At 41.7% G+C, this 27,516-nt stretch overlaps 2 protein-coding genes across 3 annotated transcripts in view; both read left to right on the forward strand.

Annotated features, from left to right (window-relative positions):
• SPO11 (SPO11 initiator of meiotic double strand breaks) overlaps positions 1-5,585 on the forward strand; it is a 46,484-nt gene extending 40,899 nt beyond the window's left edge. Inside the window, exons 11-14 of the mRNA XM_072110697.1 lie at positions 522-559; positions 4,063-4,139; positions 4,681-4,792; positions 4,875-5,585. Coding sequence (XP_071966798.1) covers positions 522-559; positions 4,063-4,139; positions 4,681-4,792; positions 4,875-4,994 — 347 coding nt within the window. The 3' untranslated portion in view covers positions 4,995-5,585. The remainder of the gene's footprint in view (positions 1-521; positions 560-4,062; positions 4,140-4,680; positions 4,793-4,874) is intronic.
• Positions 5,586-13,194: 7,609 nt separating this feature from the next.
• On the forward strand, positions 13,195-26,544 carry RAE1 (ribonucleic acid export 1). 2 transcript variants are annotated; one of them, XM_072110698.1, is made up of 13 exons: positions 13,195-13,352; positions 13,754-13,850; positions 13,925-14,029; positions 17,014-17,106; positions 17,688-17,774; positions 17,876-17,962; positions 18,948-19,019; positions 19,113-19,220; positions 19,340-19,446; positions 19,528-19,603; positions 20,155-20,349; positions 20,427-20,516; positions 26,322-26,544. In XM_072110698.1, exons 1-12 carry the CDS (start codon positions 13,267-13,269, stop codon positions 20,511-20,513), a joined length of 1,200 nt encoding a protein of 399 aa, XP_071966799.1. In that variant the 5' UTR covers positions 13,195-13,266; the 3' UTR covers positions 20,514-20,516; positions 26,322-26,544. The 2 variants fall into 2 exon arrangements, with proteins under 2 accessions (XP_071966799.1, XP_071966800.1); XM_072110699.1 differs by lacking the exon at positions 13,195-13,352 and adding an exon at positions 13,409-13,532.
• Positions 26,545-27,516: the final 972 nt, after the last annotated feature.

Below are 27,516 nucleotides of genomic sequence, written 5' to 3' on the forward strand. Positions count from 1 at the left end.
GGTCACACCCTTTGCGATCGTGGCGGGCAGGGATAATGGGGCCAGGAACAGCGAGAGTATACGAGCCAGTAGCCCTACTATTGTATGGCACCTGGCTCGTACACTCCTGTTGGCTCGTGCGCTACAGTTGACTGCTGTTTGTACCATGGCAGAGCAGGTAGCAATACACTCCCTGTTCTACCACTAGGGACAGCAGGGTTCCTTGCTCTGGCCACATCGCTGGATAGCTGCCATAGGCGTACGTTTTTTGGGGGGTTTTTTATGCAAAGGGCATAATGAGAGGGGCAACATTATATGAGGGCTTAATGGAGGGGGGGATTATCTAAGTAGAGGGGACAATATATATGCGGGCATAATAGGCGTAGGAATTATATATGGGGGCATATTAGAATGTACATAAGTGCATTGTGTTTTTTTTCCTATTTAACCAGCTAGTGCTTATTATTGTGTGCACCAATCTGCCTGTGGCTGATGAGTCTTCACTTTAATGCAGATTTATGTTTTAATCTTTTTACATACAGGTATAGAGATTATGTGTATCTACAAATATGGCTCTGTGGTGAGTGCAGTATTTAATGCTACAAAGAGAACTACTGATTTTCTTGTATGAAATATTTTGTCATTTCAACCCTTTCCATTCTAGGTGCTTCCATGCCAGGAAATGTAGTTGTGTTATTAGCCATAGCAATTTTTAAATAATAAAACTTCAATTAAATTACAGCATAAAGAGCATTTATAGACATAGGCCTCCATGCAATATCTATACAAAGTGTAAAATTTTGTAAAAAATGCATCGAAATTGACTTGATAGCAAAGAAATGTGCCTCATACAGAAAATAATTAGTTTATACCTCCTAAATGTAATAGATAAACATGTGTAGAATTCATAGATACCTCATAGTCATATGTTCATGTAAATAAATCACTAAATCACTAAAACAGAAATAAACAAACATCAGCTTTTTAGCTGGAAATTGTAACATGCAAAATATAGCGATTACACACATTAAAAAGTAAATACACCACTAAATATATACATTTTTTTAAAGTAGACAATCTGGGGATTAGATTTGCCCATCCTCATGCAACTTTGTGACAAACACAAGTTCTTAAAAAAATATATAAAAAACATAAATTTTGACATAAAAATCAAAAAGTGGAGATTTAAACCCAAATAGGGATGTAAAAATAAGTTAAAGTGAGCAAATTTATATATACCACAATACACAACAACAACAAGAATGTACAGGCAGTCCGCGGGTTACGTACAAGATAGGTTCTGCAGGTTTGTTGAATTTGTATGTAAGTCGGAACTGTATATTTTATCATTGTAACCCCAGTCAATTTTTTTTGGTCACTGTGACAATTGGATTTTAAAAATGTTGGGTTGTCATAAGAACCAGGATTAACAATAAAGCTTCATTACAGACATCTGTGATAACTGTTACTGCTCTTTATTGTAGCCTAAGGCTAAAGTACAGTAAATTACCAGAGGTCCGTTTGTAACTAGGGGTCGTCTGTAAGTTGGGTGTTCTTAAGTAGGGGACCGCTTGTATACTCCAAAACAAATATATAACGCACAAGTAAAAAACTTCCATCCATTCAAAAAAAAAATTTTTTCATAAAGCACAGCCTACCATGTATAAAAATACATGTACAAAGCCTACCATGTACAAAATACAACCTTCATGCAACAATTCAGCAAACTGATAATTAGCAAAAATAAGATACCAAATTTTCGTCTAAAATATGTATAAATAAAGACTAGTTATAAAAAGAATGTAAAAATGTACTTTACTAAAAACAGCAAGATGTACATATATATTGTCTATATTGAGCAGAATATGGAACATTAAATCTATGGTGCGCGCCAAACAATTTTTGCAGAAAATTGCACTGAGATATTATTTCATACTCCCTTACATAACTGTAACCTAAATAAATAAACCTAAATTAAAAAATAATGAGATAATAGTGCCCCTTTGTTTTTCTATTTTTTTTGTTGTTTACTGTGAAAATAAAGATACTTGTACCCCCTTGAATTGCATTTTGTTTTGCAGACTTAAAGGGGTATTCCTACAAAGACAAGATATACTTAATATACATAATATGCATACATAATATACTTAAATATACCCAGGATAAAAAATAACAGATTCTCTAATTCAGTACTATTAACAAAAACACAGCATTTCACAAATATAATTCCAACCTTCTCTATCAGTCCTGGAGTTTACAACATGGTTGTCCCGGTATCCGACCATAAATCTTCTGACTATGCTTGGATTTTATAACTTCTCTTGCCTGCACACTCCAGTGTCCAATAATTCCACTATCTATAATTTTACACTGACCATAACTGGGTGATAGGACCAAAAACAGCAATGAGTAAAATTGTAAAGTAAGGGGGTTAACAATGATCTTTATTGCATAAACATCACTAGGGGATTAAAACTTGAGAACTTTTTTTCATGGGAAAACCCCTTTAATAGCATAGCAAGCCATAGGACATTGGAATAGCAATGCAGCAGACCTAGGAGATAAAATGTGCGTGTGGGCCAGTAGCAAGACCTGAGTTTCTTAAATTAATCGTGGCCCAACTCACGAAAATTACACAAGTACAGGCGGTCCCCTACTTAAGAACACCCGACTTACATACGACCCATAGTTACAAACGGACCTCTGGAGGTTGGTAATTTACTGTACTTTAGCCTTAGGCTACAATAAACAGCTATAACAGGTATCAAAGGTGTTGTCAGGTTCGCTGGAGAGAATGCTGGTACTTCTGGTTCTTCTGGGGGTGCTAGCAGTATTCTCCAACCTCCAGCGCGTGTCCGCGCTAACTCCTCCTCTCGTCCCGGGCAGCGGCTGCTAAGATCTCGCGCTGTCTAGGAGTTGTGTTCTGAACTGCTGACTTGTGGTACCTCTGCATGGTGCCTGCTATTGTGCTTGGTTATTCTGCACCATGAGGGGTTAATTCTCAGTAGTTGTCCAGCTCCTATCAGGTTCTGGAGGTGGGGTTCTGGCTGCATAAATTGCAGCCTCACTAGTCACCTGTGCCAGTGTTTGAAATCCCTTCTCCACTCGCTCAGCATTAAGTTTGACTTGCTCTGTTTCTGTTTCTGTATCGTTGTTGACCTCGACTCGTTTTTGATATTGACTCTTTGCCTACTGACTTTGCTCTTGATGTACCCTCTCGTTGTGACTCCGGCTAGTTAACCGTTCTTTTGTGTTTTATGTTTGTCAGTCTGTTTGAGTTTTCCCTTCCCACACTTAGCAGTGTATTTCGAGTCTTCAAGTAGTCGCCCCACAGTTTAGCGTGGGGGGGGGGGCTATAGGAAGGGACAAAGGTTGGGGCAACCTCAGGGCACACTATCCCCTGTCTTTTGTGTTACCCAATCCTAACAGGTGTCTGCAGTTAAGCTTTATTAATAATCCTGGTTCTTATGATAACCCACATGTTTTAAAATCCAATTGTCGCAGAGACCAAAAAATATTTTGGGCGGAGTTACAATGATAAAATATACAGTTCCGACTTACATACAAATTCAACTTAAGAACAAACCTAAAGAACCTATCTTGTACGTAACCCGGGAACTGCCTGTAGTTAGATACTTTTATGAAATTACTATACTGTTCTCCAAAATGTATTTTCTTGTGTAAACCACACAGACTAAACATATTTATCATCCTGCATCAATCACTGAGATTATCTGGTACAGTTTAAATGTGCTGTAAATAAAAAAAGCATGTCCTCCCCTCTGTTACTACACCACTGCCCCTGGTTCTATCACCCTCTGTCTGTATACAGAAGCTGCAGCATTCTAGGCTAAGTGTTTTAGAATATAAGTTTGTCTTACTCCATGTCAGTATTCTCAGCAGTGAATATTGTACAACATTATACAGTAAACCTCTATCCAATGTGTATGTGACAGAAATGAACCTTTGCCACAAATATTTAACAAAATTTCCCATAACAGTATGTGCAAGTGTCAAATTTCCTGGCTGTGACACTAATGACCTAACCTTCATTTTTGGGGGATTTTTTTTTTCTTCTTTTAGTCAATGTCATTTGAGGCTCATAATTTAACAGTCCCATCTATTGCTTGGCTTGGCCTGCTGCCATCCGACATAGAGAGGTAAGGAGCAGGGTATAGTTAGTCTATCACGTAGAATTAAATGGTTTTTCCACTTTAGGCACATAAAGTAAATTGTATGTGTAAAAGTTTCCAATACACTTTCTGTATCAATTCTTCAAGGTCATCTAAATATATGTTGGCTGTATTCTTGCTGTCATGCAACAGAAAGCTTGTTTACTTCCTGTAGATAAACGCTGGTCCATGGTCATGTAATGTCACACAGGTGCAAAAACGTGTTGGCATCAAACAACTCTGATTACTCTCTCAATATAAGAAGTTGTGCACCTGTGTGACATCACATGACCATGGACCTGTGTATATCTACAGGAAGTAAACCATGAAGCTTCCTATAGAATGACAACAATCAGAGATCTAGAAAAAAAACTGATAAATTCATACAGAAAGTATATTGGAAAATCTTTATAACTTTTACTTACACAAACTATCAATTATTTGCTGGAATGTGTTTAAAGTGGACAATCCTTTTAATCTAATTGAATAGTCTTCTGTGTTTATTGCTCTGTAATATTGCTTGTTTTAGATTGCACATCCCTACAGAAGTTCTGATTCCCTTATCTGAATTGGACCAAAGAAAGTTGCTGAGTTTACAGAAGAGGCCGTATCTTTCCTGCCAGCCATTGTGGAAGCATGAGGTATGTAAAATAATATGATGTTCAGAAACTTGTTTCACCAAGCAGAAACTTATAGAAGTCTTGATTTTTTTCCCTTTTGCAGCTAGAGATTATGTCTTCAAGGAAAATGAAAGCAGAAATCCAAGTGTTGACTTCTCTCTCTCCTACATTTCTTACTGGTATTTACTTACCCAACAAGCTGCAGTATGGAGGGTGGATTTGAGTAGGCCTCTTTGTTTTGCCACTGGGGAGATTTGTTCTATTTCTTAGTTTTACAGTTGATTCAATTGTCCAGCTTAATAAATATTGGTTAATTGTTCCCATTTTTGTTTGTCACGGGTTTAAGTAATCAGTTTCTACTTATAGATTAACTCTTAATTAATTCCAGATAATTATAAATATTGTGTGGGGGGAGTGTTGTGAACGTTTTTCTAGAAACGGGCTGCAAGTTTATTTCTCTGAAGAGAGCTCTGAACAGCTCTGAACAAGCTATGAGCGAAGGTGTTAAACCTTACTGCTTACAGCTGTGTGAACAAAAACTCGGAGATCAGATCATTGTCAACCTTTAAATACACACAATATACAGGCTGGAATACAGATATCTACAAGAGAGCATTGCAGCCTTTCTTTTTTTACAAGCTAAGAATAATTTCTTGATAAAGTATATTAGAAAAATGTTCACAACACTGCCTTCTACCCACTTTATTATATTATAAATGATCTCAAATAATGTATATCCTTTAAACCAAGTTGCTTGGCCAATAAACATTTTACATTTAATCGTAACTAAACTTTCAACAAAATGAATAGTGCACATGATAATAGTAAACTTTGAAATATACTTTAATAAAGAAATATGTTCCAGTTTCCTTCTTCTTCCTCTGCCTTTCTTCCTTATTTAAACTGTTTAAATTTAAGTCAGCTTTCTGTCCCATATTACACTCATACATGTTTAAGGAAAAAAGTACGGGGTAGAATTGATTGACATGCTACATCCAGTGATGTGTTTTAGAGTTTTCATTAGTGATTGTTATTTGACAACGCATATCAGAGTATATAAACATAATTAAATAAACACAAACATATGTTAAATGTTAGTAGATATTGGTGGACACATTGGAGCTCATTTACTTACCCGGTCCAGTCGCGATCCCGCGGTGCGTTGTCCGACGTGGATTCGGGTTCTGCCGGGATTCACTAAAGTTGTGCGCCCGATATCCAGTAGGTGTCGCTACTGCGTCGAGGTCCGCCGGAGTTCACCTGCGTCTTCCCGGTGCATGTAACTGCTTGAACATTTCGTTTTTTAAATTACGCAGTCTTTCTGAATCCGTCGGTTGTCCGACGGCCACACCCCCCAATTTCTGTCATGTGAAAGCCGGCGTTTGCGTCAAAATCCGATCGCGTGCTCCAAAATCCCGTCGGAATTCAGCAGAAAACAGAAAAATTCGGGAAACCCAACAAAAGTGCGGCCACGGAGCCCTTAGTAACTGAGCCCCATTGAGATGTAGTATGTGTGTAGATGTATGATAGAAGATATAAAATAGAAGAGATTTAAATATTAAAATCAAAAATTATAGTAAAATTGTGTAAATAGTGAAAGTATTATGTAGATAAATATGTAAATAAATGTATGTAAATAATGAGTGTTCCATGTAGATGAGTAAATGCAAGGATAGTGTAGCGGCATTCCGGAAAATTAAATAGTGTCAATAATACCAATAGTATCAAGGAATAGAGTAAAATAAAATAAGTCAGTATGTACAGTGCATCAATAAAGATGAACATAAAACATAATTAACCCCTTATCACCGACACTAGTTTTCAGCTCAATGACCAGACTCGATTTTTCGAATATGACATGTATCACGATAAGTGGTTAGAACTTCGGAACGCTTTAACATATCCAGGTGATTTTGAGACTGTTTTCCTGGCACATATTGTACTTCACGTTAGTTGTAAAATTTAAGTGATAAGTTTTGCGTTTCGTTCTTGAAAAAAAAAAAAAATTGGCAAAAGTGTGTAATATTTCTTCATTTTCAAAGTTTAAAATGTTCCGCTTGTTCAAGTCCTTGTTCAAGTGTATTGCAGCGTATAGTGTAAGTAACTGAGCATGCTGAACATGCTCATTTACTTAGAGCCGGGTCCTGCCAGGAAGGCGGAACCCAGCGAGAAGAGGAGCCGGAAGCCTCGGGGAAGTTGCTGGACCCCGGGGCAGCAGCAGGAGGGATCGGGTCTGGGTTGTGATATCACAGCCGGACACCGGCAGCAGCGAGACCCAATGTCCCGAAATCTTCTTCTGACATGCCGCCGTAGAAAGGCGTCGGGTCAGACGAAGTACCCTTAATGACCGTCGTAGAATCCCGATAGGGCTGTCATTAAGGGGTTAATATAAATATAAACATAAATTGTCGTACAACGACACAGTAATCAATGAATATGTACATATATATACACACACATACATACACTGTACAATGTAAGTCAAAGTTTCAGACAATTAATCCGGATACAGTGCAATTTCAGAGCTGTTTTACTCCTGGTGAAGATTTTATACGGGGGATATTAAAAGAAGAAAAGATAAGCGGCACTCACCATTACTGTGCAATCGGTAACTTTATTTCGGGTGCAAGTACAGGGAGGAGCGGGACCTGGCGACGAGTCGTTTCGCCAAGCCAATGTTCATTGGCTTGATGATGCGCCAGTAGGCGCGAAACGACTCGCCGCCAGGTCCCGCTCCTCCATGTACTTGCACCCGAAATAAAGTTACCGATTGCACAGTAATGGTGAGTGCCGCTTATCTTTTCTTCTTTTAATATCCACTGGACTATTTGCCACACTAGCTGAGCACCACCTATAGTGCTATTTGAAGAGGATTATATCACCGGAGTCTATCTGCAGTGAATACTATTGCCCTGCGATCGGCCTGCGTTTGCCATCGCCATAATCTGGATTGTGCCGAGCGCTATTTTTCTTTTTATGTTGAAGATTGTTCCTAGGTGTCCTGGTTGATTAGAGATAAATTGGGAGCTGACAAACTGTCTCTAGAAATACACTGTGCCTTGCAAGGCACCCCAGAATGTTGTAAAGCTACTCCTTATTAAACTCTAAAATATTGCCGAGTTTATCATTCTAAACAGCCGCTCATGTTTATATTATATACAGCCCCACATGGTTATATACAGCACCCCTCTCCCCTATGAATTGTTATATACAGCTCCCCTCCCCCCATGGATTAATTATATGCAGCGACCCTCACCCTCCATGGATTAATTATACTCTCAGGGAAGTTTCATATGGCTAAAGTCTCAGTCCATGTGTTAGGATTTAGTGTTTCTGTCTCCCTCTTCCCTGAAAGGTACTAAATGGGTCAAGGCTAGCAAGTTTGCCCTACACACAGACTGAATTTCAAACAGTGAAGTGGACCCCCATGATCAGGTCTTCCTGTACATTCCTCTACATTCCTTGAATGTAGTGGTTGGTCAAGTCTGCCACTTCGTTATCCAGCTGGGAGAAGTGGCTGCCAACACGGGGGAACTCTATGTAGTGTATAGGTCCATGGGGTGTGTCACCTCAAATTCCAACAGAGGATTGCTCTTGGATAAATCTATAGAAGGCTGCAGCACTCATTTACAATTAAACATGAGCCTCCACTCATCCTGACTGCGGACTACACTATTGACATCAGTGCATGCAGGTCTTGAGTCTGCAACGTTGCGATGTCTTTAGATGTTACTTCAGTTCTCCTGCTCCTGGGATCAGCCAGAGACCCTAGGGAGAAGGCAGAAGCATCAGAGGCATAGCTAGGGGTTCAGCACAGTTTGGACAAAACCCACCCAAGTGGGCCCTCAACCCAGTCTAACCAGTATTCCACCATACAGTGACCATATAGTGGTAGATACTGGTTCTCTACAGCCCTTCTAATAAATTATAGTATATAACAACGTAGTGACTTATACAAGACATCTCTGTACTCATACAGATTTCCTGCCACTTCTGACTGCTTTTTTTTTTTCCAGCGCCATCTTGAATTTAAAAGAGTGGGGCTTATTTACTAAGAGTCCAGCGGCCGCATTTTCATCGGTTTTCACAACTTTTTCGTGGAATGCGCCGTCATTTTGTGTCGCAATCGCGCTGGACTATGTGTGGGATTTAACATTTAAATTGGGTCGCTAGGCAAGCACTTACTTGCACCAGGAAAAAGAAGGTGAACACTGGCGGACCTGATCGGGGAAGCGACACATGCAAGAAATCAGGCGCACGATCTTCATGAGTCGCGGCAGAGTTCATCCTTGTGGGACAGTCCGGATCCCGGTTTGCGCAGGGACCGGGTAAGTAAATGTGCCCCAATGTGTCAGGTGGATTTGGGACACTAAACTCCCCACAGATCCTTATGTGGTGATTATACTTAGCTAGATGTGAGTCCAATGAGCATGGGCATAATGTAAGGAGGTGCACAGGGTGCGGTCGCAACCGGGCCCAAGAGACTTCCCAAAAGGTGTGACTTTCCTATATGAAACTAGTACTATATATCATACACTATACTAGGCGCAGACTCTGCACTGGAACCATCAGCTTCACGCCACTGCCGATTAAGTACATTGTACTCACATCTAGACATCTCGGCACCTCCTCTTTCAATGCTTCAATAAAGCTGGAATAACACCCTGGCTTCATGGTGCACGCTGCATGGTGCATATCCTGCGTCACAGGCGCAAATGTGTGCCTTACTGTGCCCCCGAGTCTGCCTGCACATTGACTCACCTCTCCCGGCTCCAGCAGCGGTCTCCTCGCTCCCTGCGCTGCAGCGCGCGCTTTGCTGTCTCCTAGAGCATACACGCCGGCTCTCTAAGATTTGAAGGGCCAGAGCACCGATAATTGGTGCTGGCCAGCCGCCTGCCAAGATCCTGCCTCTTCCTGGGTCTCATGCATGATCTTTGTGCTTCTATGCCTAAGAGAAAGCTTTGTTCCATGCCCTTTGTGATTATCCTGATTTCCTGTTGTGACCTTGATTCTGTTCCTGAATCCGATCCCATGCTGCCTGTCCTAACCTACCGCTACGTTCCTGGCTCTGATCCTGTGCTGCCTCTCTCAACCTCCTGCCCATCCCCGACCACGAGTTTGCTTGACTATTCTGTACTACGCCTTGGTTGCCACCGCGGAAAGTCGTGCCTGTCGAATGACTGCAACAAGTCCAACCCGCTTTGCGGTGGGCTCAGGTGAAAACCGGGTACCACTTAGACTCCAGCCCCAGGTGTCGGCTTACATCATCATCCGCGGTGGTCTAGTGGGTCCACAACCCCTGGTTCCTGACAGTAAGAACTGGCCATGGATCCTGCCAAGGTTCCGCAACCTGACCTGGATAATCTTTCCACCGTTGTTGGCTCAATAGTCTCAACAGATTGCTGTTCAAGGTCAGCAACTTGGACAAGTCACCGCCATGTTGCAGCAGTTATTGTCTACCCATCAACAGAGTGTCTGCGGTACCTCCCATTACTACGGCTTTGTTGTCAGCTGCTGATCCCGGGCTGCGTCTTTCTATGCCCAGCAAGTATGACGGTGAGGCCAAGTTATGCAGGGGCTTCATAACCCAGTGCTCCTTTCATATTGAACTGATGCCTTCACAGTTTGCCACAGGACAGGCTAAGGTGGCTTTTGTGATCAGCCTTCTTTCTGGGAAAACCGTGGCATGGGCTACTTCCATCTGGGACAGGGACAATCCGCTCACGACTACTCTCACCACATTGCTGAATTCCGGTCTGTCTTTGCGGAACCTGCCCAGGCATCTTCTGCCAAAACCGCACTGCTGAACCTGCCTTCTACGCTGAGTGATCTCATTTCTCTGGCCACTCAGATTGACATTCAGTTTAGTGAGCGCTCTGAGGAGCAACGTCTGGAACAACTGCAAGTCAGGACCCGACGTTTGCTCAGCCTGGCTCTAGTCTTCCAAAGACCACCTCAGCCATCTTCTGTGTCTGCTGCAGTGGAGCCCATGCAGGTGGATAGAGCTTATCTGTCTTCCCAAGAGCGGTCCAGATGAAGACAGGAGAACCTCTGCCTCTATTGTGCCAGCCCGGAGCACTTCCTTATGTCGTTTCCAGTTCCTCCACTGGAGACCCTTCAGAACTTGGGAGTAGTAGCAGTGGCAGTGGCAGAGGACATTGGTAACCAACACCAGGGAGTTGCATTAACACTACACCTTGTCTGGATAACTCAGTATCCCCAGTGGGCTCCCAATAACCCCATATGGGTGCAGTATTCCCAATGCTAGCAATGATGAACTGGAGGTTTTGGCACAGGAGGAACGGGTATGTTTGGAAGCACAACCACAGACAACCACAACCCAATGAAGGTGAGTTCCCAATTGTGCGTAATTTCCTTAAGATGATGGTCCATCAGGGATATCTCTTTGCCATACTTAAAAGCTTCGGGTATTTGGGGAGGGCTGGGAATCCATCAATTGCTTATAAAAGGTGGATGTAGGTTTCCCAAGGTCTTTGGTTCTGCGATGGCCTCCATGGGCCTATGCTCATTCTTTTGCTCCTCCCTCCCAAACTGGACCCTCAGGGCATGGTGTATTTGCAAGTATCTATAGAAGGTGGTAGGAGCTAGATTAAACTCTTGACTAAGGGATCCAAAGGTCCTGAAAATCCCATTTTGGTATAACTGGACCAGGTACTTAATCCCCTTGCGTGCCCAGAACTCAAAGTCTGGCAGAGATTTCAACTCAGGTAGGAAGGGGTTACACCACAAGGGTTTAACAGGAGACCAGGCCCCAGATTCATCCCCCCGATAGTCCACTACTCTGTTCCATACTGTTACGGTCGCCACCATGTGTACTGTAGTGAGGCCCGTGTATTTTCCCTCCCCTGTAGACAAAGTTGGTCAACGCTTCATATGATCCCATAAGTGCCGCCTCCAGGACCAAAGCATATGTCAACTGTACTGCCTGGTAGAAGTTCTGCATGTGGGGTAACGCTAGCCCTCCTCTGTCAGTCGGGGCCTTGAAATAAACAACAGTTCAAAGTGCCAGTGTAAGGCACAGAAGTAGTTAATTCTGTTTGTGATGCCACTTGCAACATCCCCCAGCCGGGGCCCAGAATACTGGAGTGGCTGGCTTATGCGGCGGCCTTAGGCACGCTGTTGTCACGGTGCTTGGTATTAGGACTGGAGGACGGGCCTACAGCAGGTGGTGTATGCAAGAAATACAGAGGGAGTAGCTGATGCAATAGGTTTCTCCCTGGGGCAACCCTCAATATGTATGTAGGAGACTGATGCAGACTGATCCAGGGATTAGACAGAGACACATTGTGCAAATCAACTTACAGTTCTTTATTCAACTCAAAACAGTAGGCAACGGCCAGTAGCAGCAGATTCAACAGGCTAAAAAGCCGGCGGGTCCGCAGGAAGGGTTGCACGCAGCCTCATAGTAACTTCAGACTGGGCTGGTAAACTTGGAGACGAGTCTGGATGGTGGACCTCTGCTTTGGGGGCTTAGTCTCCTAACTTGCCATAAGAGTGTCAGGCAGTGCACTGAGACACCTCTGCTTCTTGATATTAAGACTAGTGATGTGTCATTCGCGAACAAGAGCAGGGTCTTGTCCGTGAACGACTATAGCCGGCTCCTATCAGTGAGCTGATGTCTCACTTAACCCCGCCCCTCAACGCCGCACCACGTCTCCTTTAACCTGATGTAATCGGGTTGAAAGTGGAGTGGTGAGGGGTGATTGACTGGCCTACAGATCCCTATTATATATTTAATAGGGAACCGTTCAGGAGCCAGAAGAGCCGGCTCTTCTTAGTGAGCGGAGCCTAATGATACAGCTCACTAAGAAGAGCCGGAATTCCCATCACTAAATAATACACTGGCTGGTGCTAGTCTGCATGTTTTGCTGACTAAAACTGCAAGAACTTGTGCTCCTGCCCACCAGGGGTTTTTTATACTCCCTTGGTCAGGTGGCAGCGCTCTCCAATCAGCTTCCAGCGTGCTTTAAAATAGAATAAAGATTCTTATTTGACAACAACATTTCACATTGTTAACTCCTACCTTACCAAGCAGTGGCTACAGCTGCAATTACACAGTTATACACCATTTAGAGACCTCCTAGAGAGGTGATCAGTCTCCATAACAGCCCCTAACATGGAGCGGGTGCTATTTGCAACAACCACCTTGCCTATGCATTGGCAGGGATGTTGCATAAACCAAAACGGAAAGTAGGGCATTATGTGAGGAAGTATTGTCAGATTATGTCCACCTATTCTGACGAGCTCGCTTTTTCTTTCCTGTGAATCTGTATTCACTGACAGTGAACCAAGAGTGTTGTTTCCCACCAGGGGGCTCCCTATTATATATTGATGCCGTGATTTTACCCAGCAATTCTACCCTATGGTCAGCAGGTGCCGCTGTATCGCCAGGTTACAAGTAGAGTCCTGTCAGCTCCTTACTCCGTCCACTAGGTGGTGCTATGATATCCTGTGAGTAGAGCGGCGCATATGTGATGTCACTGGCGATTAGGAGGAGTAATGCGCGGGAGTACCTGCCGGGTGAGCTGCAGAACGAGCTAAACGATCATAGGACTCGGAGGTGAGAGGTGGGGACGGGAGCGGCTGTGGTGTTTATGGATGTGGTTCCCGTACCTCCGTGTAGCGTATCTGTGCTCGGCGCGTCTCGTGTCTGACAGGCGCGTGGTGGTTGTAGCCGGGGCACATCTCTGCTTGGGGGAGATGTAGTGTGAGCTACATCTCTGCCTGGAGGGGACGCTAGGTGAGGGGCACATCACTGCCGGGGGGGTGTTCTGGCACGTCGTTGCCAGGAGAGGGGCACTAGTGGTGGTGAGTGGGGCACTAAGGGTGGTAGAGGGGGCACGTCGTTGCTGGGAGAGAGGCACTAGGGGGGGTGGGGGCACGTCATATGATCTCGCTGTGAGGTTGAACATTTACCATTACATAAGCAATGTCAACCCCTTTTTTCCTTTTTCCATTCAGCATCAAAATGAGTCTATTCAGTTCCACTGGAGGTTTTGGCACAGGAGGAACGGGTATGTTTGGAAGCACAACCACAGACAACCACAACCCCATGAAGGTGAGTTCCCAGTGCTGCCCTTACTGGTGTCAGTATATGGCGCCAGCCTCTAATATCTGCTCTTGTATGTGCAGGACATAGAGGTGACGTCTCCCCCTGATGACAGCATTGCCTGCCTCTCCTTCAGCCCCCCGACGTTACCGGGGAACTTCCTCATCGCCGGCTCCTGGGCCAATGATGTAAGTTCTGTCAGGAGGACTCAGTAACCCTGCAAGCTGTATCCAATGTGTTATGCTGGGGACAGTGGGTGCACTAACAATTTTCCAGAAGGCTAATAATAATCCTCTTACTATTTTTAGCCAAGGAGGAATCACATTTTCAGTAATACAAATATCAGTATCTGTGTTTAGCTAATTGGTTACAGTAATCTTGCATATCGCATCACACTCGCCTGCAGCCGCCAATCCACCACCACCAGACTATATTTATTGTATTTGACTTCTCCCCTTAAAGGGAACCTTCCACCAGTCCAAACACTTGTAAAGCTCAATAAGTACCTTTATATGGCTAGTTTCCTAAATGCTCTCCATGTCTTAATACGCTTCCAATGCTGCCTGAAAATCCTATCTGGACTGTTAGAGCAGAGGTCAGGCTGTGGTATTAAAGCTGGGTCACTGCTCTTCCCCCCCGTGCAAAACATGGTTTAGGCCAAAGAAGCCGCCAGTCGGCCTCATCCAAGTCTCCTTAGTGACTGACGGAGAAATCCGTATGGGTGGTCACTAAGGGGTTAAACCCGTACTGTAAAAAGGACGCCAAAATATTAACTCTCTCCTTCTGTAGAAAAAAAAATCTACACCAGAATGATGTAAGTGCATAATTTCCAGCAAAAAAAGCCCTTAACCAGCTTGGTAGAAAATAAGTGTTTATAGTTACAGAATTGATGTCCCACCCCCACAAAAAAGGAATATATTTTCATCAATAGGGTATGGCCACCCCAATGAAGTGTCACTGAAAAATGCATCTCATCCAGCAAAACATACAGGCAGTCCCCGAATTACGTACAAGATAGGTTCCTTGGGTTTGTAAAACTGTATGTAAGTGGGAACTGTATATTTTATAATTGTAGTTTCAGACTTTTTTTTTTTTTTTTTTTTTTTGTGACAGTTGGATTTTCAAAATTTTTTGCTTTAATGGGACCGAGTATTATCAATAAAGCTTCATTAGACATCTGACAGCTGATCATTGCAGCCAGGGACTACAGTAATGTATCCAGAGAGTCCGTCTGTAACTAGGGGTCACTCCTGTCTACTAAAATAGCTACATCCTATAGGTCAAAACTGGTTATCTGGTAGCCCTCCTTGCCTTCTGCGCCTCGCTGTGCGTTCATACAACAAATGTGGGGTGTCTTTGTGCTTGGGAGAAACTGTAAAAAAAAATTAGGTTGACTTTTGTGAATGTGTACATTTTAGGGGTAAATGAACATATGACTGACAAAATTAGATCATTCAAAATGTCATCCTAATTTTAATTACTATATCTCTTAAAGGGTTAACAATCTTCCTAAAAATGGCCTATAATAGTTTGAACGATGCACTTTTGAAAATGGGTTAAGTTCCGTTTAAAACAAAAAGGATTCCCAAAAAAGTCAATTTTGAAATCTCTTTGAAAATCCGGAAAAGCGTTGTTCGATTTGTAAACAGTCTGACTTCGTGATCATTTTTTAAAATGTCCTTTTATTTTATGAAAACATAAAGCACATAGGGGAAATGTCATTTAATTTTACCACCAAAGTCGGTTACAATCTGTCTGAAAAGAAGATAATTTCACATTTTCAAAATTTTTTTTTTAATAACCTTTTTAATCAACCAGAATTTACCACTAACATGAAGTACAATGTGTCACAAAAAATCTATATTTTAATAATTTACCAAAGTGATTGCAATTACCTTATAAAGAAAAACAGAATTATAAAAATTTGAACGGAGTCTTTAAAGAATAACCATTTCAGATACTTTTTGATATTTTATGTGTGGGTTGGGGCTGGGGGGGGGGTTGGTAGATTTTCTTTAATGAATTATATAGTAGGAAAATGATAAGCCAATGACACTTACTCATCAATCCAATCCAGACACTGTGACTATGGTCATCTTCTTATATTTGTTATCCTTTTGTTATTCTAAAATCAACTTCTATAATTGTTATAATTGGCCTGAATTGGGTGTTCCCAGAACCCCTCAGTGATGTAGCTTAACAGGCTGTTAAAATGAGCAGAGGGAGGGGGAGACATGTTTTGCTTATTGTAATGGAAAACAAAAATTACAGCAATAACAGCTATGTGCTGCACACCTCTCTCATGGAGCTACAAACCGTCAGGGGTTGATCCAGTAAACCCAAATTGTAAAACATAGAAAATAAGTTCTGACCGGAGCTCCCATTCCCTTGCTTCCGTGTGTCCTTCTCTTCCAGTATGTTACTCACAAAATAGAGCAGTTCACACTCCTCCAGCACAAATTCCTGAATCCTCCGATAAGAATATACTGCTATTCAGACCAACACTCCTGCGTTTTTCTTGTGACCTCCTCCGTATGTAACATATGTTGCGGTAGATCGCTGGAAGAAATTCACCCGCAGATAGCGTAGTACAGTTTAACACTCAGGATTTATTAAGGTTAATATACCACCCGAGAACGTGCAGCTGGCGTCCCATATTGGAGCTTTATATGCGCATTTATATCGCTCTTTTGTGAGTATGTTTTTAATCTAAATAAATCCTGAGTGTAAACTGTACTACGCTATCTGCGGGTGAATTTCTTCCAGCGATCTACCGCAACATATGTTACATACGGAGGAGGTCACAAGAAAAACGCAGGAGTGTTGGTCTGAATAGCAGTATATTCTTATCGGAGGATTCAGGAATTTGTGCTGGAGGAGTGTGAACTGCTTTATTATATGAGTGACGTATTGGAAGAGAAAGACACACGGAAGCAAGGGAATCGGGAGCTCCAGTCAGAACTTATTTTCTTTGTAATAGAAAAGACCTCACTGCTGGGCTCTGGAAAAGCTTCAGTTTCTTGAGATGGAGATCTCAAATGCTGAAGAACTTCTTTCCTATTGCACAGGGTTTGGTTACCACCAGGCCGAGCGTCATTAACCTGTTGGTTTAATATTTCTGTGATCATTAAGTATATGAAGCCATTGCTTTTGCTGCTCTTTCTTCTTACAGGTCCGTTGCTGGGAAGTGCAAGACAATGGTCAGACCATCCCCAAGGCGCAGCAGATGCACACCGGCCCGGTCCTGGATGTATGCTGGAGTGATGTATGTATAACTGTACCCTTATTTCTATTGGTTATATTCTCTGTATCTTCCTTTATGATTGTTGTTTATGATCCCATACAACAGGCAGTTGGGATTGGTGCCTAAACAGCAGCAAAACATAGGTGATGCCATTTACAATAGCCTAAACCTATTCAGTATTCCCTGTCCAAAAATGGACTAGGAGAAAACATCCAGATTCCTGGTGTTTTGCCAACCATAAAAATTTAAACTAAATCTGTACACATTGATGAAACCAACAGATGATGAACGACTCTTTACACAACTTTGAAGCATCAGTAACTTTTCTTTATACAGTACTGAGATGTACAGTGTCTCGTCCATGCCCACCAAGCTGTTGTAAACCGTGAAATGGTTTCACATAGAGCTAAGGCAAGATGGGAGCCCTATAATGGCTTTACAGGGCGTAAAAATGAAAAAAAAAATGGTCCTGAAATAAAAACAGATGATAGGGATACTTTTTCTTGTTATTTAAAAAGATAATTGGTGATGCCTTCTATTTAATGCTTTGAGGGAGGCATGCAGTGTATGATTTCATAGATGTCAATCTTGTCTCTGTTCAGGACGGCAGTAAAGTGTTTACAGCATCTTGTGATAAAACCGCCAAAATGTGGGATCTAAACAGTAACCAGTCCTTGCAGATCGCACAGGTAATTGGGCTCCTTGGGGGATGGGTGCTGTGCATGTATGTATTGAGCCCATTGCATGTGCTGGAGACATCACAGAAGATCTCATCATTTTCTTCCATCAGCACGACGCTCCGATAAAAACTGTTCACTGGATAAAAGCTCCAAACTACAGCTGCATCATGACTGGGAGCTGGGACAAAACCCTCAAGGTACAGTACTTATCAGGAAGCGAAAATACGCCTTAATGGTTTCTTTATAGGATTGTCACTTGATGGGAATACGGGTGATCTAGTTGGGGACCCCACATTATCGGGGGCTGAAGCTATGCAATACATGTAACTTGGTGGTTGGAGCTGGTTCTCTGATGTTGTGGGTTGCTTTATAATTCTAGTCACATGAAATGGGTATTCAATGAAACGCAACACACCATTTCCTCATGGGTTCTTTTAATGGCTCTAACTTTTTTCATTTTTTGAGCCAGTTCTGCCCAAACTGGGAGAAATTCAGGAATCATTGTTTGGCATTTTATGCCACAAATTTTGATAACTGTTTAAATCTTTTTTTAAGGGTAACTTGGTGTCGTATAGTGCAGTGATGGCAAACCTTTTAAATACCGGGTGCCCAAACTACAACAAAGACCCACTTATTTATTGCAAAGTGCCAACACAAAAATTTAATTTGTGATTTATACTCCCTTCTCTGTCACAGATTTCATTGATACCAGCGCCTGAGGCACCAATATAGCAGAAAATAGTCCCAGGTAGAGCTGTCACTTTAAAATAGCTCTGTGCACAGCAAGTCCTGGGCTGTCTGGGACTGCAGGGAGATACCTGGAGTCATCTCTGGTGATGGCCTGAGTGCCCACAGAGAGGGCTCTGAGTGCCACCTCTAGCACCAGTGCTATAGGTTAGCCATCACTGGTATAGTGTGACTAAGACTACCCACATTTTTGGGGGTAAATGTGTTCCGCTGCTGTTTTCTTCCCATGGGTCGCCTGCAGCATGGTACCTGACATTCAGCTGCCTGTGCCATAAAATTTACTATGGCATGGGCTTTAAGGACACAAACCTCCAGCTGTAAATTATAAAGTGGGTGATTGGGAACTAGTTATTTATATCATTATTGTGAGCCAAAACCAGGTGAGGCGTATAGTTTCACCACAAAAAAGTAAACGTTTTGTTTTTTCACCTCTAGTTTTGGGACACTCGTTCCCCAAACCCTCTGATGACTCTTCAGCTTCCTGAGCGATGCTACTGTGCAGATGTGGTAAATGCTTCCTGAATCATTGTAATGTGACTTGTAACAGCTGTGCCTCAAAGCACATGCATGGCTTTATATATCTTATCTGCTTCTCCTCAGGTTTATCCTATGGCGGTTGTAGCAACTGCAGAAAGAGGGTTAATAGTTTACCAGCTAGAGAACCAGCCCTCTGAGTTCCGGAGAATCGAGTCCCCCTTAAAACACCAGGTAATGTGCAGAGTCTGACGTCTGGTGCCCCATTATCTACTTCTCTATGTTGAGAATAGTCTTCATAAACCTGTTTGAAAGATGATTAAAATATTGGAGCATTGTCTCCTATTTTACAGCACCGATGTGTGGCCATATTTAAAGACAAACAGAACAAGCCAACTGGTTTTGCCTTGGGCAGTATTGAAGGTAGAGTTGCCATCCATTACATCAACCCCCCAAATCCGTAAGTATCCCACCAAGGGGCACAGAGCAGGATATCTCTTTGGTGACTGAACAGCATAATTTGGGTCTCCTCCTCTCACAGAGCCAAAGACAACTTCACATTCAAATGCCATCGATCCAATGGGACAAACACTGCAGCTCCTCAAGACATTTATGCGGTGAGATTTATGCACCAATGGGGTGGTGGTTGTTCTTAAATGTGTAATACATTTGCATTATTTTCAATTACAATATGCCTTTTGTTTTAAGGCTGTATACACTGAGCCCCTTTCCGCAGTGTAAGCTGAATGCTGAGACTCCCGCTTTCTTGAGAGCTGTAGAATGAGGATGCACCCTGTTCCATCCACTGTCCCTGTCTATTTCTGTCAATCCCATCCAGTTGAGTGGAGCAGCAGGCGCTCGTACTACTGCTCCACCCTAGTGATCAAGGGATCCCATGCTCTAGAGAAGCGGTGCTCCCAGAAATCGGACCAATTTGCTAGTTATCCCCTTTTCTGTGTCTAGGGGAAAAAAGCCCTGTCCAAAATATAAAGTTTAAGAAAAGGGTCATTGAAATTGATGGAACTGATTTGAGTTGTAGAAAATACGGAAGAGACTTCTGGTGTTTGAGGACCTTCTAGCTGTCTTATGACAGGATTGTCATTGGCAGATCACTGGGAGTTTTCTGTACAATAATCATACAGTGTTTGCTTCTGTAACCATTTGTCAGGTAAATGGCATTGCCTTTCATCCAGTGCACGGCACTCTAGCCACAGTCGGGTCTGATGGACGATTTAGTTTCTGGGACAAAGACGCACGGACAAAACTTAAGACGTCAGAACAGCTGGACCAGCCCATCTCTGCCTGCTGCTTTAACCACAATGGAAACATCTTTGCCTATTCATCAAGCTATGACTGGTCCAAGGTAAGTAAGTGCTATGCTGTGCTGACTGTCCGGTGGAGCCATCTGCTCATTTCTTACTAATTCTGTTCTCCCTTCAGGGCCATGAGTTTTACAATCCACAGAAGAAGAATTATATCTTCCTGCGCAATGCTGCTGAGGAACTAAAACCCCGCAATAAGAAGTAGAAGGTTTGAATGTTTGAATTACTGTTTTAACTGTTTTTATTTTTCTTCCTAAGAAAAGGTTCCCATGAATTTCTTTAAAGAGAACCCGTCATGCAAAATAACCCCCCTAAACTAAATATATTTTCATAAACTGCCATTAGAGAGCATTGCCTCTATCCCTTCATTGTCCCTCTACATGCCTGTAAACCTAAGCAATGAGGTCCTAAAGCTGTATGCAAATGACCTGTGAAATGTCCAATGAAGCATTAGCATATTCAAGCTGTCCACTCTATTCATGAGTGGGAGGTACAGCCACAACCCCAGTGCTTGACTGACAGCCTGTATAATGATGTGAGGCTGTATAATGATGTGCTTCCTGGTGCTGGCGCCCCCTGCAGCCTGTGTGTGCATGTGTGTGTGTATAGGAGAGATACAGCAGCTCCAGGCAGCCATGTTACAGCAGAACATGTCAGATTCATGTGTAGCTGATGTCTGTGTCTCTCACTTGTATATTAGGAGGATGCAGCACACACTAGCCATGCTTTACTATACATTACACACAGACATGAGCAGGGGGAGGAGAGGGGAGGGGTAACAGGGGTGACATCACTGCCTCTGACCATGTGACCAGCCGCATTTACATAATAAAGAATAGATGATTTTACAATGAATAATGTATGAAATAACTAGATAAAGGCTGTGATGGATCCGTGTGAACTGCTCCAACAGGTAGAGGTGACAGGACTAGTGACACAGACCTGATGACAGGTGTCCTTTAACCCCTTCCCGCACCATGACGTTATTCTACGTCATAGGATGCGGGTAGTTCCCGCACCTTGACGTAGAATCACGTCATGGCGATCGCCCGAGCTCAGAAGCTGAGCCCTTGCGATCGCCGCGATCCCAGCGGTACGCGGTAGCTGAGATCCCGCAGTAACAGCCGGGATCGCGACTATCGCGATCCCGACTGTTTAACCCTATAGACGCCGCGGTCATAGTGACCGCGGCATCTATGGTGTATTGGCGCGACGATCGGCACCCTGCGTGCAGGGCACGGAGGTGCCGATCGTTGCCATGGCAACCCTGAGGCCCGATCAGGTCCCCTGGGCTGCCTATGGCGGCTGCCTGCTAGGATCGTGCACTGTGCACGATCTAACAGTGCAGCTGTCAGCCTATGCAGAATGCATAGGCTGACTATGTCATATGCTGCAATACATTAGTATTGCAGCATATTACAATGAACAAGTGATCAAATGATCACTTGTTCATGTCCCACCCTGGGACAAAATAAAACAGTAAAAAAAAGTTTTAAAAAAAGGTGCAACTAAAAAAAAATTATTTAAAAAGAATAAAAGTCCCCTTAAGTCCCGTCCCATGCAGTAATCATATAAAACATAAAAAAAGTGAAAATCACCAAAAAAACCACAACATATTGGGTATCACAATGTCCATAACAACCCGTCAAATAAAATAAAATGGTCACTGAACCCGTACGGTGAACGCCGTAAAAAAAAAACACAAAAAAACCTCACAAAAATTATTAAATTTTCACATCTGACCGCATAAAAAGTGATCAAAAAGTAAAATGTACCCCAACATGATACCAAGAATAAATACAGCTTGTCCCGCAAAAAATAAGCTCTAAACCAGCGCTGTAAACAAAAAAATATAAATGTTCTGCCCATTGTTACATGGCGATACAAAAACAAGTAAATGTCTCACAAAATGAGTTCTATATTCTGCAAAACAAGTTCACCATAAAAAAGCCATATAAATGGGGTATCGCCGTAATCGTGATGACCCATAGAATAAAGATAACACATTATTTTTATGGTACGGTGAATGTCCGAGGAAAAAAATGCTAAAAACCATAAACAAGAATTAATGATTTTTTTAACCATCACCAAGAAAGAGTTAATAAAATCTGATTATTGGCTATTGAGCCCCCCCCCCCGTAAATGATGTACCTGAAAAGTGGATTTCATCTACAAAAAAATAATCCCCCATATGTCCAAATTACAAAAAAATAAACATTTTATAGCCTGTAAGATGTGACGTTGCAGATCTGCTCTGAATGGCGCCTCCTTCCGTTCTATGCCTGGCCGTGCGCCCATACAGCAGTCACCACCACATATCCTCTGACTCAGGAGACGTTGGGTATCAAACTTTGTGGAGTTTTTTGTAATTTAATACATTGTGATGGTTTAATTTTTGGCCAAAATTAATATATTGTCTAAAAAAAATGACAGCTTATAAATTAGACCTCCATTTTGTTTTAACCACTGTGAAGCATCTAAAGGGTTAACATACTTCTTAAAGTTGATTTTTTACACATTGAGGGGTGTAGTTTCTAAAATGGCATGATTTATGGGGTTTTACTGCTGTTTAGGTCTCTCAAAGTCAGTTAAAGCTGAGGAGGTGCCTCTAAATAAGGGTTTTGGCGTTTTTCATAAAAATGAGAAAAATTGCACCCAAAATGCTGAACCTCCTAACAACCTAGAAAAGAGAGAAGATGCATAAAACCCTATGCCGATATAAAGCAGACATTCGGGAAATGTTAGTTATAAAGTTACTTGGGTGCTATGACTATCTGCCTGAAAAGCAGAACATTTTGAACTATGAAAATGAATTTTTAGAAATTTTTGCCAAATTTAAGTTTTTTTCATAACTTAACACAAAAGATATCATCAAAATTTGAATATTACTTTGAAGTACAATGTGTGACGGTAAAACAATCTCAAAATCCCCTGGATATGTTAAAGTGTCAAAAAGTTATAATCTCCTATAATGACACAGGGCAAATTTTAAAAATCAGGCCTGGTCCTAAAGGTCTAAAATGGCATAGACACAAAGGGGTTAAGGCTGGAAAAACCTAAATTGTTTTCATGGGCTTTTAAAAGGGAATCTTTTATGCAAAATCACATCCACAAACTAAGATTGTTGGCAATCTCAAATATGCCATGCTTCCTCCATTCTGGATCTAGCCTAAAAACTATTTTAATAAATATGCATATCATGCTGAAGTTCTTCAGGGGGCATCACTAAACTTGCTAAACAATAAACGAAGATGCCTCACACCTCAATTCGGCTATGCCAGCCAATCCTTCTCCTCCACTGATCGGGGGAAAGAATGTCAGCACCTAACTTAGAACTGCTAGAGTTATCAGGAAAGATTAAGTTAGGTTTGTCAAGTACATGTTCTCTGTGTAAACCTGCACATAAAAGTACTAAAGTATAGAAGCCAAGCCTTTACGGCGGTTGTCCACTTTCAGCCAATAATTGATATTGATTGATTAATGAAAAGTTCTCCGATTTTCCAATATACTATCTGTATCAATTCCTCACCGTTTTCTAGATCTCTGCTTGTTTTCCTGCTATAGCAAGCTTTTGTTTTCTTCCAGTGGATAGAAACCTATCCATGGTCATGTGATGGACAGACAGATGCACAAGCCATTATTATCTGATTGCTATCCACTGGAAGAAAACAAAGATTTTCTTTCGCAGGACACCAAGCGGAAATTTAGAAAACCATTAGTAAATTAATCAAAGTGTATTTGAAAATAGTATAACTTTTCATTACACAAAACATATCAATTACTTGCTGAAAGTGGACGACCCCTTTAAAGGAAACCTACCATTTGATGCATTATGAACTAAACATACCTTTATTGTAGCTAAGCTTGTGCAGGATCATATCTTGGTTAATCTCTGAGTTGAGTGGATTTGCTGAAATATATATTATAACAATTATAACTTTCAGGACCTTGGCAAAGCTGGATTGCATGAATGCACAAGTTACACAGAGCTTATATTACACACAGGGCTTATTCCAGACAGGACTAATCAACCTGAGCTGGATCACTCATACACAGCAGCTGGGGGTGGTGCAGCATTTGATTATTCTGCCTGGCATGGAGAACAGTGATTGCATCATCCTCTGGTGCAGTGTATAACTAATGTGAAAGGAGAAGCTGGGGAGACAGCTTCATGATCCTTTTATAATTGTTTTATCAGCAAAACCACTCGGCACTGGGATTAACAGATGTGATTCTGCATCAGTGTAGCTACAGCATTCTCAAGGTATGTTTGCTTCATACTGCATCAAAACAAATGGTAGGTTTCCTTTAACCCCTTAAGGACGCAGGGTTTTTCGGCCGATTTCTCGCTCTCCAACTTCAAAAATCCATAACTTTTTCATTTTTCCGTGTAGAGACCTGTGTGAGGGCTTATTTTGTGCGTAACAAATTTTACTTTCCCGTGATGTTATTTATTTTAACATGCCGTGTACTGCGTAGCTGAAAAAAAATTCCAAATGTGGAAAAATTGAAAAAAAACGTCACGTGCGTCACGTTCTTGTGGGCTCAGTTTTTACGACTTTCACTCTTCGCTCCAAATAACACGCCTACTTTATTCTCTGGTTCGGTGCGATCGCGGTGATACCAAATTTATATAGGTTTTATTGTGTTTTAATACATTTTCAAAAATTAAACGAATGTGTACAAAAAAGAAAAAAAATTTTTTGCCATCTTCTGACGCTAATAACTTTTTCATACTTTGGCGCACAGAGATGTGTGAGGTGTCATTTTTTGCGAAATGAGGCGACGTTTTCATTGCTACCATTTTGAGGTCTGTGCGATATTTTGATCATTTTTTATTTCATTTTTTATGTTATGTAAAAAGGTGTAAAAGTCGCATTTCGGACATTTGGGCGCCATTTCCCGTCTCGGAGGTCACCGCCGGCCGTAACCGTTTTTATATTTTGATAGATCGGGCATTTTGGGACGCGGCGATACCTAATATGTTTGTGATTTTTACTGTTTATTATGTTTTATATCCGTTCTAGGGAAAGGGGGGTGATTTGAACTTTTAATATTTTATTAATTTTTTTTATTTTTTAAACTTTTTTTTTCTTTTTTTTTTCACTATCTTTTAGACCATCTAGGGTACATTAACCCTAGATGGTCAGATCGCTGCTACCATATACTGCAATACTTCTGTATTGCAATATATGGCATTTTTGCAGCACATTCATTACAATGAGCCACTGGCTCATTGTAACGAATCTGCAGCTGCCAGATAGCCTCGTGTCAAAAGAAGACACGAGGCTACCATGGCAACCGATCGCCGCCCCCCGATGACGTTCGGGGGCGTGGCGATCGAAAAAAAGATGGCGGCGCCCGCGCGCCGCCGTCTTTTAAATGCCGCCGGCGACTTTGCCGGCGGCAACGGGGGGGTTAATAGCCGCGATCGGTGCTAGCACCGACCGCGGTTATTAGCGGTGGGGGTTTTATGCATTTTGCAAAAACCCCCACCTTTGTATGAAGAGGACTCAGCCCGTGAGCCCTCTTCATACACTCCTTATACCTCTGCGCCGTAGAGCTACGGCGCAGAGCGTTAAGGAGTTAATGTAATCTAGCACTGCTAGACAGTGCAGCATAATGATGTGAAACGCTTAGTGAGCTGTTCGCACGCATTCTGATATTGATATCACTCATTCAATTGACTGTTCATAAGGCAATTCCTCTACTTACCGTATTTTTCAGACTAAGGCGCACCATCAATAAATGCCTGCTAAAACATCTAGATTCATATATAAGGCGCACCTTTGATTTCTAAGAAAATCAAAGTATTTTTTGTGCGCCTTGTAGTCCAAAAAATACGGCACTTGCTGCATTACAACAAATACCATTGTTCAACTCTACCCTGACCTTCCAAATGATCTACAAGTTCTCAAAACAGTTGTAACTATGTAAACATAAGAGTGGGTTGGCTCGTAGGACCTGTCTTCTTATCTACACCTTTATTAATCATGGCTTCCTCTTCTTACAGGTCACATTGATAAAGATGGGACACTGATATGTTCTCTGCATTCGGGTTTGAACTGTAGAAATTATTTCAAACTGTACAATTTTTCTTCTCATGCAAAATAACTCCAAACTTCCCCTGAATGCTGACCTACAGTAAGTTGTGCCGCCAGCTTCACTTTCGTGTGTCAGGTTTTCCGTTGCAAGTCTGAAGACTTCTGCAGCATCCTCTTGTGTTCAAGGTCTACCCATCCCCTGCTGCATCTGTGGGACTCTTCAGCTGTTGTGGAATGGTGGGGCCTCAGCATGTGGACAGCTAAAGCCTTAAATCTTCTGTGTAAAATAAAATAACTTTCCTTTTTTGTGTTTTTATTGGTGTAATTTTTTTATTTTGGATCCAATAAAATTTCTTTTAAGTACACATTCGTCACAGCTCACGATCAATTATCGCCTTTGTATACAAAATCTCCAGATATCTTGTTGCCCTGTAATCCATATTGTGATGTGTGCAAAGTACTGAAATGTTAGATTTTTTCTCTTAATAATTTTTGAACAATTTGTTATGATGAAAGCTTCATTTTTTTTTTCTACTGTCCATGATATCGCACCCATGTTGGGTTTACTTTTTTCCATGTACAGAGCTGTGTTATGGCTTAGTTTCTGTGTAACAAATTACACTTCAAAATGGTGGTGTTTAATATTCCATGCCGTGTACTGGGAAGCGGGAAAAAAAAATTCCAAATGCTGTGAAATTGGTAAACAGCAATTGTGCTGTTTTCTTGTGGGCTTTATTCTTTGGGTCGGTACAATTACAGGGATACCAAATTTTTATAGATTTTTATCATGGTTTCATAAAAGTTTTAATCTGTACAAAAAATTTTTTAAGACTTCTTTGCCATCTTCTGGCGCTAATAAATTTTTTTTTTTAATTTCTATATAATATATATATATATATATATATATATATATATATATATATATATATATATATATATATATATATTTTGTACGGAACTTTGGGAGGTGATTTTTTTTTTTTTTTTTTTTGCGGCTTTTGATTACTTTTACAGTGTTATCATTTTAGGACTGTACGACCTTTTGATCACTTTATTTTCCGTTACGGGGTTAAACGCAGTGAAAAAACATATTTTGATAGGGCATTTTCGGACGTGTCGGTACCTAATATGTTTTTTTTTATATATATTTATATCAGTTCTAGG

Source organism: Engystomops pustulosus, chromosome 6 (genome assembly GCF_040894005.1).
Source record: "Engystomops pustulosus chromosome 6, aEngPut4.maternal, whole genome shotgun sequence".
In the NCBI taxonomy this organism is placed as follows: domain Eukaryota; kingdom Metazoa; phylum Chordata; class Amphibia; order Anura; family Leptodactylidae; genus Engystomops; species Engystomops pustulosus.